The sequence below is a fragment of the Lissotriton vulgaris genome, chromosome 7, assembly GCF_964263255.1.
Source record: "Lissotriton vulgaris chromosome 7, aLisVul1.2, whole genome shotgun sequence".
Lineage (NCBI taxonomy): Eukaryota > Metazoa > Chordata > Amphibia > Caudata > Salamandridae > Lissotriton > Lissotriton vulgaris.
The window spans coordinates 1,489,734,541-1,489,748,614 of NC_141695.1; the positions used below are offsets into that span (position 1 = coordinate 1,489,734,541).

Here is a 14,074-nt window from a genome sequence, read left to right on the forward strand (position 1 = left end):
CAGGGTTTTTCCTTTGAACTGTTGGACTTGTGGTCTTGTTTGTCCCATTATAAAACCAGGGCTAGAAATCCTAGAATTGACAGACAAAAACTGAACAGGAGCAGCTCATCACACACGGATCTGGCAAACCTGGCAGCTATGAAAGCAGCATAGAGAAAGAGAGAGAGAAAGAGAGAGCTCTAAAGTAAGAGAGAGCCAAACGAAAGTTAAAGAAAAAAAGGAGACAACGAAACATTAATGTAAGAAAGAGTCAAGGAAATAAAGAGAAAAAGAAAGTAACAAAGGGAGAAACAATGAAACAATGAGACTATAAAGTAAGCGAGACAAAGAAACATGAGATGGAAAAAGGGAGTTAGAGAAAATAAGAGAACGAAAAAGGGAGTGATATAGACAGAAAAGAAGAAGACATACAAAACGCAGTTCCAGTGAAAGAGATAGAGAAACAGCAGGAGAGAGAGAGAGAGAGAGAGAGAGAGGATAGAGAGAGACAAAGAGACAGATAGAAATAGCCCCGAGAATCAGAGTGAAGACAGTGAAATAGAGAAACACATAAAAGAACGAGTGCCACTAAGCACCAGTGAGAGGGAAAGAGTGAGAGAGGACGAGAAAGCTGGGGAGGACGTGTGGGATTTATAATCTCAGCAATTTGGAAACCCCATTTTCCTTTGAAAAGTTTATTAAGAAACGTGTTGCCATTAGTGGGCCTTTCACTTACATTAGTTCTCAGCCTTGCACCTCGGACCTCACTCCTGCAGCAAAGGAACTTCTCATAAGTGCAAGGAATGGAACCCTGGCATCGTCTTTCAGGTCACTGACAACATTTATTTCCTGCTTTGGATATGCATGAAACGAGAATGCAAACAGTTTTTTCTTGTCATGTTAAACATTAAAATAATTAGGCCAGTGATTTCTTTTAAAAATGGCAACCTTCAATGGTCTCTTCCAGGAAAAGTTGCTTAATATGAGCACATCTAACACACTTTTGAATTTGTTGCCGAAAAGTTCATAGCCTAATTTGTGTGTATTTAGATACAATCCGGGAGTCTCAGATTGTTTACACGTGTGCACAGTACGATTGTGTCGGCATTGTAGGGGGTGTAAGGACTGAAGTGTTTTTTCGTGTTTGGCTGCCGCGTTCATGTATTTGTTGATTTTCTAATTAATCAATGTTCAGGAAAAATTGCTGTAGGCTATTATCCTTCCGGTGGCGAGGACGCCACTGGGCCAATACAAGGAGGATCAAATTCTCCAGATTTCGCAGGCACTTTGGTGAAAACCATGGCCTTTTTACAAAACAGTTGATTTTACGATTGTTTTGCAAAGCGCAATATCTTGGACGTTCTGGTAGGAAGCCGTAGCTCTCAGGCACAATTTTGCAAATTCTGTAGGGTTGACATTTCATGAAGTGCAAAGGTGTACTTTTTCTTAACTGACAAATCGACTGTATAAAAGTATATCTATCCAGAGAATTATCAGCGGTGAATTTGGCCATTCAATAAATAACAAACAATATTCTTAGTGACAACTTAAAAGCCAATAAAAAAAAATTTATATTCATTCTGAACAGAGGGTAAACGTGGCTTTTCACAGATTGCGTGACTGGGCACGCATCTTTCACAGCATGCATTTCTGCTGTTGTTTTCGCACAGACTATTGCACTGGATGTTGCACCAGTAGTGCAAATTCCACTCTAAACAACACTGGTGGATTTTGGCATTTCAGCACCTTTGTGCAAGACTCTGCATGGTGCAAAGCGGCCTTTTTGGCGCCATTACCACAGATGCCAAATTCTCTGTAAATCTACTGCTGCACAGTTTTCGGTCCTTCATGCTATACAGCTCTGACATTTTTAATGCAATGCTCCTTTAAGTGGGGGATAGTAATTCTCGGCCCTAGAATATCCACACTTTAAACACAGTTAACTACAGATGGCCTTACATTGATCCTTGCTTTTGACACTCTACGTGAACATAGTCTGGAGTCTTGATATCACAAAAATGCCGTGGAATGTATTAAAGAGAAAACTTCAGGAGCGCGACAGGCACATACGCTGTTTTTTGTGCACACCCAGAGCCCTGTGGTATTACAGAAGGAGCCATAAATGCTTGTGATACCCCTTCTGTACTACAGATAGCACCAGTGCTAACTTAAGGGGGTGCAAAGCTATTGAAACACTCAGCAGGCACCACAAACGATGACTCACAGGCAGTGCACCCCCTGAGATATGCTCTCTGGTGGGAAAAAGGGGGAACTATGCACCCCCTGACTCCCTATGGCAGCATGTATTCACATAGTTTCCAGCATATTTATTTTTTCCCTTTACAGTGCTGTCTCTTGGAAATCTGACTTTGCTCATGAGGAAGCTTCACAAGACTGAACGAGAAGGAGAATGACCCTAACTCTGTCAGCGTGGATCTTGCTGATGCATATTGCTCTCCCGATGACTGTCTTGACAAGTTGTAAACTCTCCAGCGAACCCCTGCAGGCTTACTCCAAAGAAGGGGATGTGGTGTTTGGGGCACTGGCACCGGTGCACGCACAAATGGTCCTCCCCACGCTCAGCTTCACGCAGGCTCCGCCCAACCGACGCTGTGACAAGTAAGTGCATGGACTACAGAACCTTTCATGCCACATACGAAGGGGGAAATCTTCACCAATGCATTAATGAACATATTTAAAGCGCTTATACCAAAGCCACTGAGTTTAGGTTGTGAAAGCTGTGTGATAGAACATTTTGTGCACCTTCATTTGCATTTCTTCGCAAAGAAGAGCAACGTTCTTGTCACCAGGGCTTGTTTAAAAATTGCTCAAAAAAGACAGGTAGTGCACTCTCTTTGAACGTTGTGGTTGCTTGTTTATGTGTTAATTTGTTTACTGCAGAGAGGTCATTGGTTTACTTTGTGTTACTTGTGGATCGAGAATGTCTCCTGCATGCTAAACACTTGCAGTGAATGCCTGTTCACCTGGCATCCTAACTTTTTCTTTGGCCTGCCATCTAGAGTGGGCATGAGACTACTGTCCATGCCCTGGGTAGGTCACGTAAAGTGGTGATGCAGGAGTACCAAGTTGTTCCTAAACTTTAGCATGACCAGACCATTTTTTGCAGTGTCAGGAATAAGGATGGTTTTATGACCTCTCTCATGTAAAGTTCTGCTTGATCGTGAACTCACACTATGTGCTGATTTTCTGTTTGTATGTGTAATTGCGGTGGATGTATAGCACATACAGGTTATTTGGGCTCTGCGGAATGTACTAACTGTTTTCCTGTTGCTTGAAGGAGGAAACCAACAAACTACCATTAGACATTCAATGAGTTCTTTATTATCAAAGCAGTGGCGCCTCCTCTGTTATAGCGATCACCGCACGACCCCCGTGACCCCCCACCCACCCTCTACCCATGAGCCAGGCCGGCCGCCCAGGTATCAAAGGGCTGATGATTAGTATTTCTAAGGCACTGCCATTTGCTAGATGGTAGGTGTAGGAGTAGACAGCAGTTTTTTTTGTTCAAGGTGGGACAGATGTCTGCCAGGGGTCTATACATTTGTCTGTCCATGCTTACTGCTTCAGGAAGGCTGATGACAGCCAGGTGCAGAGTTCTCAAGCTTCATTAGGCCCCCTTAGTTTTGATACGCTTGCTTGATGTCAGCATCGCTACTCCCTGCTGGGTGAGCCATCATCTTGCTTAAAGGCTTGTGTCTGAGAAGCAGCCAGCAAATGACATTTGAATGAAAGATAACTCAAACTGGCTCTGAGATCTTAGATCGTGGAGCAACATTTCCTCTCTGAAAAATGATTGCCCCCAATCACAGTTGTGGGGGCCAGAGGGGGAGGGGCCCTGCTGTGGGCCCCCAATGTTGCTTTCTGACAGCCTTTCCATTTTGGAAGAGCCCACATGGAAAGGCTGTACTAAACCAACATCATAATCCCAATGGGAAAATGCCATCCTTAGTAGATTATAAGGCCTTTCTGACTGACGGCTCCATTAGCTAGATGGATTGCATCAGTCGGTCCCACCGACTGCTGCCTCTGACCACACGCATGTAATGCTTCGGTCAGACCACAGCAGTAAATGTGGTTCGGACCGCAACCAACAAGCCATCTGTTGAAGTCCGAACTGCATCATAATCAGGCCCAATGTGTATACCCACTGTGACTAATTGAGAAAGTACATAGGGATATGCCCAACTTTTCCAGGTTTCAGGTGGAAGAACCCCGTTCATGTAGATGCCACCTCTCTCTCTCCAATTCCACATTGTATTTTATTTGCCACAAGAACTTGGATTAGTATACATAGAAAATCGTGTAAATATATCCCCCTTATTGTTGTTGCTTTTCATCTGTAATAACTCCTAGACTGCCCTAAATTAGGCTTTATTGATGGGCTGTGTCCTTTGCGACAGAGGAAGAAAAATACATTGGTTTGCTTATGTCCTCATCCTGCTTGATCTATCGGCGGCCTTTGATACGGTCTCACACCCCGTATTAATTGGCCGCCTTGCAGAATCAGGAATAGCAGGAACTGCCTTCAAATGGCTGAAAAATTTCCTCAGCCATAGGAAACAAGTTACCATATTAGGAAGCCACTGTTCAGATGAAAAAGCACTAAAAACAGGGGTACCACAAGGCTCCAGCCTAAGTCCAATTCTTTTTAACCTTTACATGACCCCTCTGATTGAGCTCATTACATCCTTCCACATCAGCACAATATCTGTTTGTGTTAAGACTGACTTAAGATTGATTTAAGACAAAATCCTAACTTAAATCTGTCTTAAGTTTGTCTTAAGTCTGTCTTAAGACAAACTTAAGACAAAATCCTAACTTCTGTGAATACCAAAAGTAGTAAGTTTAAGATTTTGTCTTATGTTATTTCTGTGAATCGGGCCCAGAGATTTGCTCATGATTGTAGCAGTGGAATAAGGGAGGGCTTTTACGATGCCCTAGTTACTCAGTAGTGTTTGGCCCATGTTTTAACAGCTCCCATATCTCCATAGCATTGTAAATTATGTTATCAATAATGTCAATAAAAATGTGTGATGTCACCTTGGATGCCAGCAGTTATGCAATATATTATATCATCGAAGATGTCATGTGTGAGGTCAAGAGGAGGAGTATATGGTGAGGAGGTGTTAACATTACTTGGTTGTCCTATTTGGGGCTTTTATATGCTTCCTAGGTGTGAAGATAGATAATACAGCACATGAATTTTGTCTAATATGGTCATCCAAGAGTTTTAAAGTAAATCTTAACCGCTCCTTAACAAAGATTTTCTTCTGTGAATGTACATGTATATGCAATCTACTTATGTAGAATGAAGAATATGGCTAAGGTTTAATTTTCATTTTACTTACTTTTACAAACATCATACAAGATTAATATAGTGTACATATATAAAAGGTTACTTTTATAAAATGTTAAAACAAAATGAAGCAGTTATTTTTTTCTTGTTTTTTCTTTAATCAAAGGTAGGTGATGCAGGTTTTCAATTTCATTACTATATCAAAAGTGAACATTAAAGGCTAATATTGTCAATTTAGAATGTATGATAAAATGAGTTCAGGAAAGAATTATAGATTGTTAAAAACATTGTTAGTCTTCTTAAAACAAAGGGAAATACACATCAAGCGAGACAATTAATACATACCATCTAATCAAGAATATTGACTGAAGAAATATCTCCTCACTTCACTTTATTAAAAAGGGAGCCCATGTATGTACACACATCTACTGGATGAAAGAGAGAATGATATTCCTATCCTACCTTGCATCCATTTTAGCAGATGCAATTGAACTTAAGAAGGCTGTTAGAAAAGCAAATAGGGCCTGGCATTGAAAGTGCAAGAAGTGAAACAAGAGTAGAGCAGATCTATATTGTGTTAGTCTCTTCCCAAACTTTTGTAGTCTGATCTTACCATTTTCCTCTAAGTAGAAGTAAACGGGCTGAAGGACTAACCATCAATGATCCCCAAATAATAACTTTTTTGAAATAGAGAACGAGAAGCACACAAATTGTGTCACAATATTTCTATTTCATATCAAGCAATTGTAACCCATTCCTTAGTCTAGTCCTCACAATTATGGACTATAGTCAAAAATATTAATCTCATGTCTCCCAGGGTGTGGAAAATATTTTTTTGTTGTTGTTCATTTTTGTTTTTTCTTAGCACATATAGAAAGAAATCAGCCCAGCAAATGTGTTTTGTTTCTCACTGGGACTTCATCTGGTCAGACACAACATATGCACACCATGACTATAATTAAAAATACAAATATCCCAAACAATTAAATACATAGCTGCAGATATTCATCCAAACAGTGAACCCAAACTGTATTTCCAATTTCATTCAACTGAAACCTGTTTGTCTTTGATTTGTAATAGTACTCCTAAACCTTCTCAACAATTTCAAATCCGTCATCAAAGTTTATAGTATTCTATGTATGCATTTACGTTGTGAACAACAAAAACACTATGAATGTCTTACCATTTCATTTTTATATACACAAAGGACCAACATAATTTTTTTCAAATTTATCCTAACAGTTATTTTTTTACATATAACTTCACAATGTGAGAATTCAACATTATAACTATCATGTCAGCCCAATATTAAATATACACAGAGGGCAACAGCACATTTTTATATTTATACAATAAACCATTCTCATAAATACATGTACATCAATATTTACCCGCATATTCTTCCTTCACCGTTCATGTTTTGTGATAGAAAAACACTTACATTATTTCAAAAATTGACAAGCAATTAGTATCTGAGCATCTGAAACAATCAGTTCCAAATTCGCGAAGTGTTACATTTCTAAGTAATGGACAGCGGGCAGGAAAGAAAATAATTGCTGTGATCAGCTATTCTTTGTTAATGCATCTATTTATTCAATCTGTGTATCCCAACTCAGTCAGGACACCTCAGATACTTTATCAAATGACAAATATGAGGTAACTAAACCATAAGAAGCACAATGTAGTGCTGTTCTTTGCAGAGTATGTAAATACATTGAGGTTGAGACTGATGTAGCATATTAGTGTGTAGCTTACACAAGCTACTTTCTAAATGATGATGATACTTACTGGTTTTGTGCTGATATGGATCCACACAATTGTTTATTTCATTTGACAATGAGAGGAGATTAAGCAGTCAAAGTGTCTGCATGTACTGTTCCAGAAACACCAAATATGTTATGAATGCCCATGTGCTGGTTTTCTCTGATCATAGCTTATCATAGAACTGTTTCTAAGATATCATCTTTTTTTTCTTCCCATTGCTTTGAGAGAGACATTTTTAACATTCCCTTTCATTAGTGTCTGTACTGTGTTTCAGTACCCAACACATACCTCAGATAGTACAAAATAGGAGTGTCCATGAAGCCTGAAGTTACTATTTTCAGTACACTAAGGGCCTAATTACGAGTTTGGTGGTGTGGTAGCGGGCTGCCACGCTATGGCTCCACTCCCACACCACCAATCCGGGCAACTGCCCACCAGATTACGAGTGAAATCATGGACAGGTGGGCAGGCAGTGCTGCATTAAAAATGCTAAACTCTGAGCTTTAAGGCTGTATTGCTACCGGACTGCCACAGCAGGTTCCAGCATGGCACGGACTGGGAAATCCATGCAGTGCTAGAAGTGGGGGTGCATGCACACAGGGGGGGGGAAATACTTGTGCTTACCTGTATGCAGCAACATACATGGGGCAAGGGGTGCCCTGTAGGGCCCCTTTTGTTTTCTGATCGCCAGCAGTTTTATGGAGTAAAAACCTCCAAGAGACCCCTGGCGGTCAGGAAACTCATAATATGCATGGCGGTGCCACAGTGGCAATGCTAGCATATTGTGACCCTGACCGCAGCACCACCGCCAGGTGGTTGCGGCAGTCCAATGGGGGTCCTACCACAAAAGTTGTAATACAGTGGTCAGACTGCCGGTTTGGCGGTGGCCGGACTGCCATACTAATAGTCAGGCCCTTAGTGGCATACACTATTTAAATTCCAACTCATTCATTGACACAGTCAACAGTGTGCACCCCCTGCTTTCATATCCTACACATGCTATGGAATAACTCCAAATGGCTGCCTCAGAACACTAGAAAGACAGTCACACAAGGTGACCTAATATTAGGACACCCCCGCGCCGCACGGCCACCTGCTGTTGCGTGTGCCCCCCGCCTGCCACTGCTCTCAGCCTCGCTGAGCCTTCCTTCCTCCTGGCCACGCCCCCCACCGTCGCTCGTTGCTCTCCCGCATTTCCTTGCTGTTCTGTTTTATTGTAATTGTATTGTACTGTAAATTGTATTGTAGATTGCTTTTATTCCTTTTTTCGTTCCTTTTTTGTCTTGTTGTCCCCCCCTGTGCAGTTTCCCCTGCAGTGCGCGCACCCGCCCCGCTTCCCGCCGCCAGGAGTGTGGACACGCCCCCTTTCCTTCTGTACCCTCCCCGCTCCCGCCTCCCAGCTGCTCCTCCCTCCCTGCACTTGGCCATAAATGGCGACCGTGTGCACGCGCAGCGGGCGCGCCGATTGTGCGCCTAAGGCGCGTCAAAGGTAAGCCCGTCTGCACCCACCGTGACCGGACTGCGCCCAGCGCCAGGACCCCTGGATCCCGCCGTCACCAGCCCACCCGCCGTACCTATGACGCCACCGAACTCTACGCACTCAACGCCGGCCGAATCCCGGGCTGCTATCGAGCCACCCCGAGACGCACCCACGGACCCTTTTGCTGCCACACCTGCAAGTTCACCTGCATCCGGACCTGCACCACACCAGCACCGACCAAGCCAAGCACCAGCAGCAACCACCTCAAATGCATCCTGCTCAACACCCGCTCCATCCACAGACACGCGCGTCGAGCTCTGGAACCTGCTCGACACCACAGCCCCAGACGTCGCCTTCCTCACGGAAACCTGGATGAACGCCTCCTCAGCGCCCGACATCGCCATCGCCATCGCGGACGGCTACAAGATCACCCGGAGGGACCGCGTCAACCAGACAGGGGGAGGCATCGCCATCATCCACAGGAGCACCATCCGCATCACAACCAACACCGACGACACCTTCGCTCCCGCCGAACACCTGCACTTCCAGATTCACATCAACCCCAAGACCACCCTCAGAGGCACCCTCATCTACAGATCCCTGGGACCACGCACACAATTCAGCGAATACATCGCTGACTTCATCAGCCCACATGCCCTCCTCTCCACTGACTACATCCTCCTCGGGGACCTCAACTTCCACCTGGAGAAGAACAACGACGCAACACCACCACCCTGCTGGACAACCTCGCCAACCTCGGTCTCAAGCAGCTGGTGACCACCCCCACCCACTACACCGGTCACACACTCGACCCCGTGCTCACATCCAGCAAGGACATCACCTTCAGCCACGCCGCCGGACTCCACTGGACGGGCCATAGCTGCATCCACTTCAGCTTCAGAAGGACCACGACCCACCACCACCAGCAACAAGTTGCACGCAGAAGCTGGAACAAGATCACAGCCGACCAACTCGCGACTTCCCTGAGCATGAACCCTCCCACCAGCGCAACGAACCCAAGCCAGGCGGCCACCAACCTCGTGAAGTGGATCAGCAACTGCGCAGACGACCTCGCCCCTCTGAAGACCCCGCCTAGCAGACCCGGCAGCAAGAAAGCCCCATGGTTCACTGACGAACTCAAGAGCTCCAAGAAGAACTGACAAGCCCTCGAGAAAGCCTGGCGCAGAGACCCAACACCGAACAACATGACTGCCCTCAAACTCGCCACCCGAAAACACCACCATCTGATCCACGCCACCAAGAAAACTGCATTCAAGGAACGACTGGACAACAACGCCCACAACAGCAAGGAACTCTTCAACATCGTTAAAGAGCTCTCCAACCCCAAGGCCGGAAACAACAACATCACCCCTTCGCAAGACCTCTGCAACTCCCTCGCCTCCTACTTCCACAACAAGATCGCGGACATACACAACAGCTTCAGCACTCAACCGACGCACGCCACGACTGAACCACCGCCCCCCACCACCACCCTCCGTGCCTGGACCCCGATCAGCACCGAAGACACCGTCCGCATGATGAACTCCATCCAATCCGGATCTCTGACCGACCCCTGCCCTCACCACGTCTTCAACAAGGCCGACGCTGTCATCGCACCCCACCTGCGGGACATCATTAACACCTCCTTCGACACCGCTACCTTCCCGGAGAGCTGGAAGCACGCCGAACTCAGCGCTCTACTAAAGAAGCCATCAGCCGACCCCACCGACCTCAAAAACTACCGCCCCATCTCGCTCCTCCCGTTTCCCGTAAAAGTCATCGAGAAGACCGTCAACAAGCAGCTGGCCACCTTCCTCGAGACGAACGGATCCCTCGACCTCTCGCAGTCTGGCTTCCGGGCCAACCACAGCACCAAGACCGCCCTGATCACAGCCACCGATGACATCCGAGCCCTGCTCGACAACGGAGAAACAGCGGCCCTCATCCTTCTAGACCTCTCCGCGGCTTTCGACACTGTCTGCCACTGTACCCTAGTGCAGCGCCTCAGCAACGTCGGAATCCAGGAGAAGGCACTGGAATGGATCATCTCGTTCCTCGCCAGAAGGACACAGAGAGTTCGCCTCCCCCCGTTCAGATCAGAAGCCACCGAAGTCATCTGCGGCGTTCCTCAAGGCTCCTCGCTCAGCCCAACCCTCTTCAACGTCTACATGAGCCCCCTTGCAGCCATCACACTCCAACACAACCTCAACATCATCTCCTACGCCAACGACACCCAGCTGATCCTTTCCCTCACCAACGACCCCGCCAGAGCCAACCTACATGAAGGGATGACTGACGTAGCCAAGTGGATGATGAACAGCCGCCTGAAACTGAACTCAGACAAGACGTAAGTCCTCATCCTGGAATCTTCACTCTCCGCCTGGGACGACTCCTGGTGGCCCCCAGCCCTGGGCAGCGCACCCAAACCAACAAACCACGCACGCAACTTGGGCTTCATCCTGGACTCCTCCCTCTCCATGACCAGACAAGTCAACGCCGTCTCCTCGTCGTGCTTCAACATCCTGCGCGTGCTACGTAAGATCTTCCGGTGGATCCCCACCGAGACCAGGAAGACGGTCACCCAGGTCCTCATCACCAGCCGTCTGGACTACGGCAACTCCCTCTACGCCGGAACCACCGCCAAACTCCAGAAGAGACTCCAGCGGATTCAGAACGCCTCAGCACGACTCATCCTGGACATCCCCCGTCGCAGACACATCTCCGGACACCTGAGAGATCTGCACTTGCTCCCGGTCAACAAGAGAATCACCTTCTGTCTCCTCCCCCACGCACACAAAGCCCTACACAACCAAGGCCCAGGATACCTGAACAGCCGCCTCAACTTCTACGCTCCCACACGCCAGCTTCGATAGACCGGCCACGCCCTCGCTGCCGTCTCCCACTTCCGAAGAGCCACCACAGGAGGAAGGTCCTTCTCCTACCTGGCCGCCAAGACTTGGTACTCCCTCCCGACCCACCTCCGCCTGACCCAGGGCCACCTCGCCTTCAGGAAGCAGCTCAAGACCTGGCTGTTCGAGCAGTAGCGGACCCGCCCTCCCCTAGTGCCTTGAGACCCTCCGGGTGAGTAGTGCGTAATATAAATGTTTTGATTGATTGATTGATGGACACAAGCACTCATCACCAGCAGGCACCAGCATGGCAACACTCTCTACACCAGATTCTACAACAACTCCTACACAGACTCCAGGACACTGTTGTAAGACTCATTCTCGACCTCCCATGCCACACCCACAAAGCCCACACCTCAAGAAGCTTCACTGGCCCTGCTGCACTGAGGAAAAATCACCTATTTGCCCTTCATGGAGTCTATTAGACCACACAGAAATAGGCAAAAATAAGGGATGGCAGTTGTGACGCCAATGATGAGGACATGTTCATCACCTGCCCAAATCTTGAAGAATTCTCATTAGGTACGGGCAAGACCATTTCTGATTCTTTAGGAACCATCATGGAGGTAAGCCCCGTTTTAATTATATTTGGCAAGGCCCAGCAGGCAGAGGGAGGCACTCCCTCCGAGTAAAGCTTTTAAATCGGACCTTTTATTTGATTTAATTTGCAAGAAGGGAAATCTGTAAGCATTGGTTACAACCCTTTGCACCTACGTGGCAAGCTTGCAAAAGTTTGGTGGTGTTTCATTTCCAAGAGGAGGATCGGTTGAGTAAAAACTGGGTAGAGGAAGAAGGGTTCTGGGACCAGTTGAAGATAGGATGGGTAGCATCACGTCCAACGATTACACACTCTCAAGTCAGTAGTGGTGGGGAGGTCAAGATCAGTTGACACAGCCCAGCAGACATGTTTCAAGTTGAGCCCGATACTGAGCATGAATGGTGCTAGAATCTCTGTTACAACTTATCGGAGGTGATATGAGGATAAAAAAATGTTTCACTGACTTCCCATTTACAAGTGAAGCCAATTCGATCTTTTCACACACACATACAAAACTCTCCAAAACACAGGGCCAGAATACCTGAACAGCTGCATGCACTTTCAACAAGACACCAGACACCAACGCTCTGCATCACTGTCAATCGTACACATTCCCTGCATCCACAAAAGCAAAACTGGAGGTCTTCTCATTCTCCTACATTGCACGCAAGACATGGAACAACCATCCGCAACACATCAGACCATCCTCCTCACTTCTTGAGTTCTGCAAGATGCTGAAGGCCTGGCTCTAAATATAAGCTCTTTTTGGCCCACTCCCCTACCCAAGTGCCTGAATGCCCTCTTGGATAATTAGTGTGCTATATAAATCAATATAACATAACATGACATAGAATTAGAACCTTAAGTTAGATTACACCATCAATTGTATGTTTTTGAATCCTCTATAGTGTCCATGCCAAAGTACATTCAAGACCCATAATATTTCCGGTGACACATGGATCTAAAAAGTACCCTTATCAATAATGAGTCATGTTTTCTAATTATCCAGCGACACTTGGATTGTATAGGCTACATTCCAGAAGCTAGGAGTAAGAGTTAGCCCTCCTAGATTTAACCCAATTAGTGCCATCCTTCCTCTTTTAATCCATGAACACCAAAGGCAGTCATGGTGGCTATAATTATTGCAATATACACAGTCCATCTCTATCACAGCTTTTTCGTCTCTTTCATCTGTATAGTGTGTAATTCTATATGTTTTACATTGATTCATGTATGGACTGCTAACTCTGTCAGTTGATAATACACTGACAGTAGCTGAGAACATTTGAAGACCCACACACTTGGATTTAGAACATCCTGTCTTTAATAACAATACAGTAGCAAATTATGACTCATGTACACTGATGTAGTAGTCATCACACGTGGTCCAGTGGCACTTGCCCTGTTATAGACTTGGGCATAGGTCTAGCTATATTTGCATAAACTCATTAGTCCACTTTTGGCTTTGCATCTCTCCATCATGCAAATTGGATGTGTTTTCACCCATTGTAGAAGTGGCATGCAGTGGCGGGCTACTGGCAGGGCAATGCTGGATAATAGCACAGTACTATGTATATATGTATGTATATATACGATATATCTCTACTGCAAGACTATCCAAAAGCCAGGAAAGCACTTTGCGTGGTCGAAGAGTAACATAAAGTTAATGAGAGATAGAAGTAGCTGGTTTAAAGACTGCAAACCTCCTTGATTAGTGAGAAAATGAGAGTTCATTTTTTATGAGTACAAGACAAAAATGACAAACATTCAATATGTAAAAACAGAGTTATGAATTTTTAACACCTTGGCTGCTAAGGCAATTTCCAGCCTGTGCTGGAAATTGCTATTTGACATTATTTATGACGAGCTCAGCTCGTCATCAGCACAGCTCCACTGTGCCTCATGACGAGCTCAGCTCGTCATGAGCAGGGAAGGGGTTAAAGATCAAATCAAAATGTAGTATTTAGAAGCAAATAGCACTTAGGGATTACTTGAGGTCACGCTGGACCGTGGTAAATCCAAAGATCAGGCTGACCACAATGGAGGGGTGGCCAGTTACAGGACTCCTTCAGGTCCCGCTGAAAAGG

The 14,074-nt window shown here is 45.8% G+C and overlaps 1 protein-coding gene across 1 annotated transcript in view; it reads left to right on the forward strand.

The window, feature by feature from the left end:
• The first annotated feature begins 2,389 nt into the window (after positions 1-2,389).
• The window catches only part of LOC147705855 (extracellular calcium-sensing receptor-like), a 239,223-nt gene continuing 227,538 nt past the window's right edge, over positions 2,390-14,074 (forward strand). The window contains exon 1 of the mRNA XM_086929571.1: positions 2,390-2,598. Coding sequence (XP_086785697.1) covers positions 2,390-2,598 — 209 coding nt within the window. The remainder of the gene's footprint in view (positions 2,599-14,074) is intronic.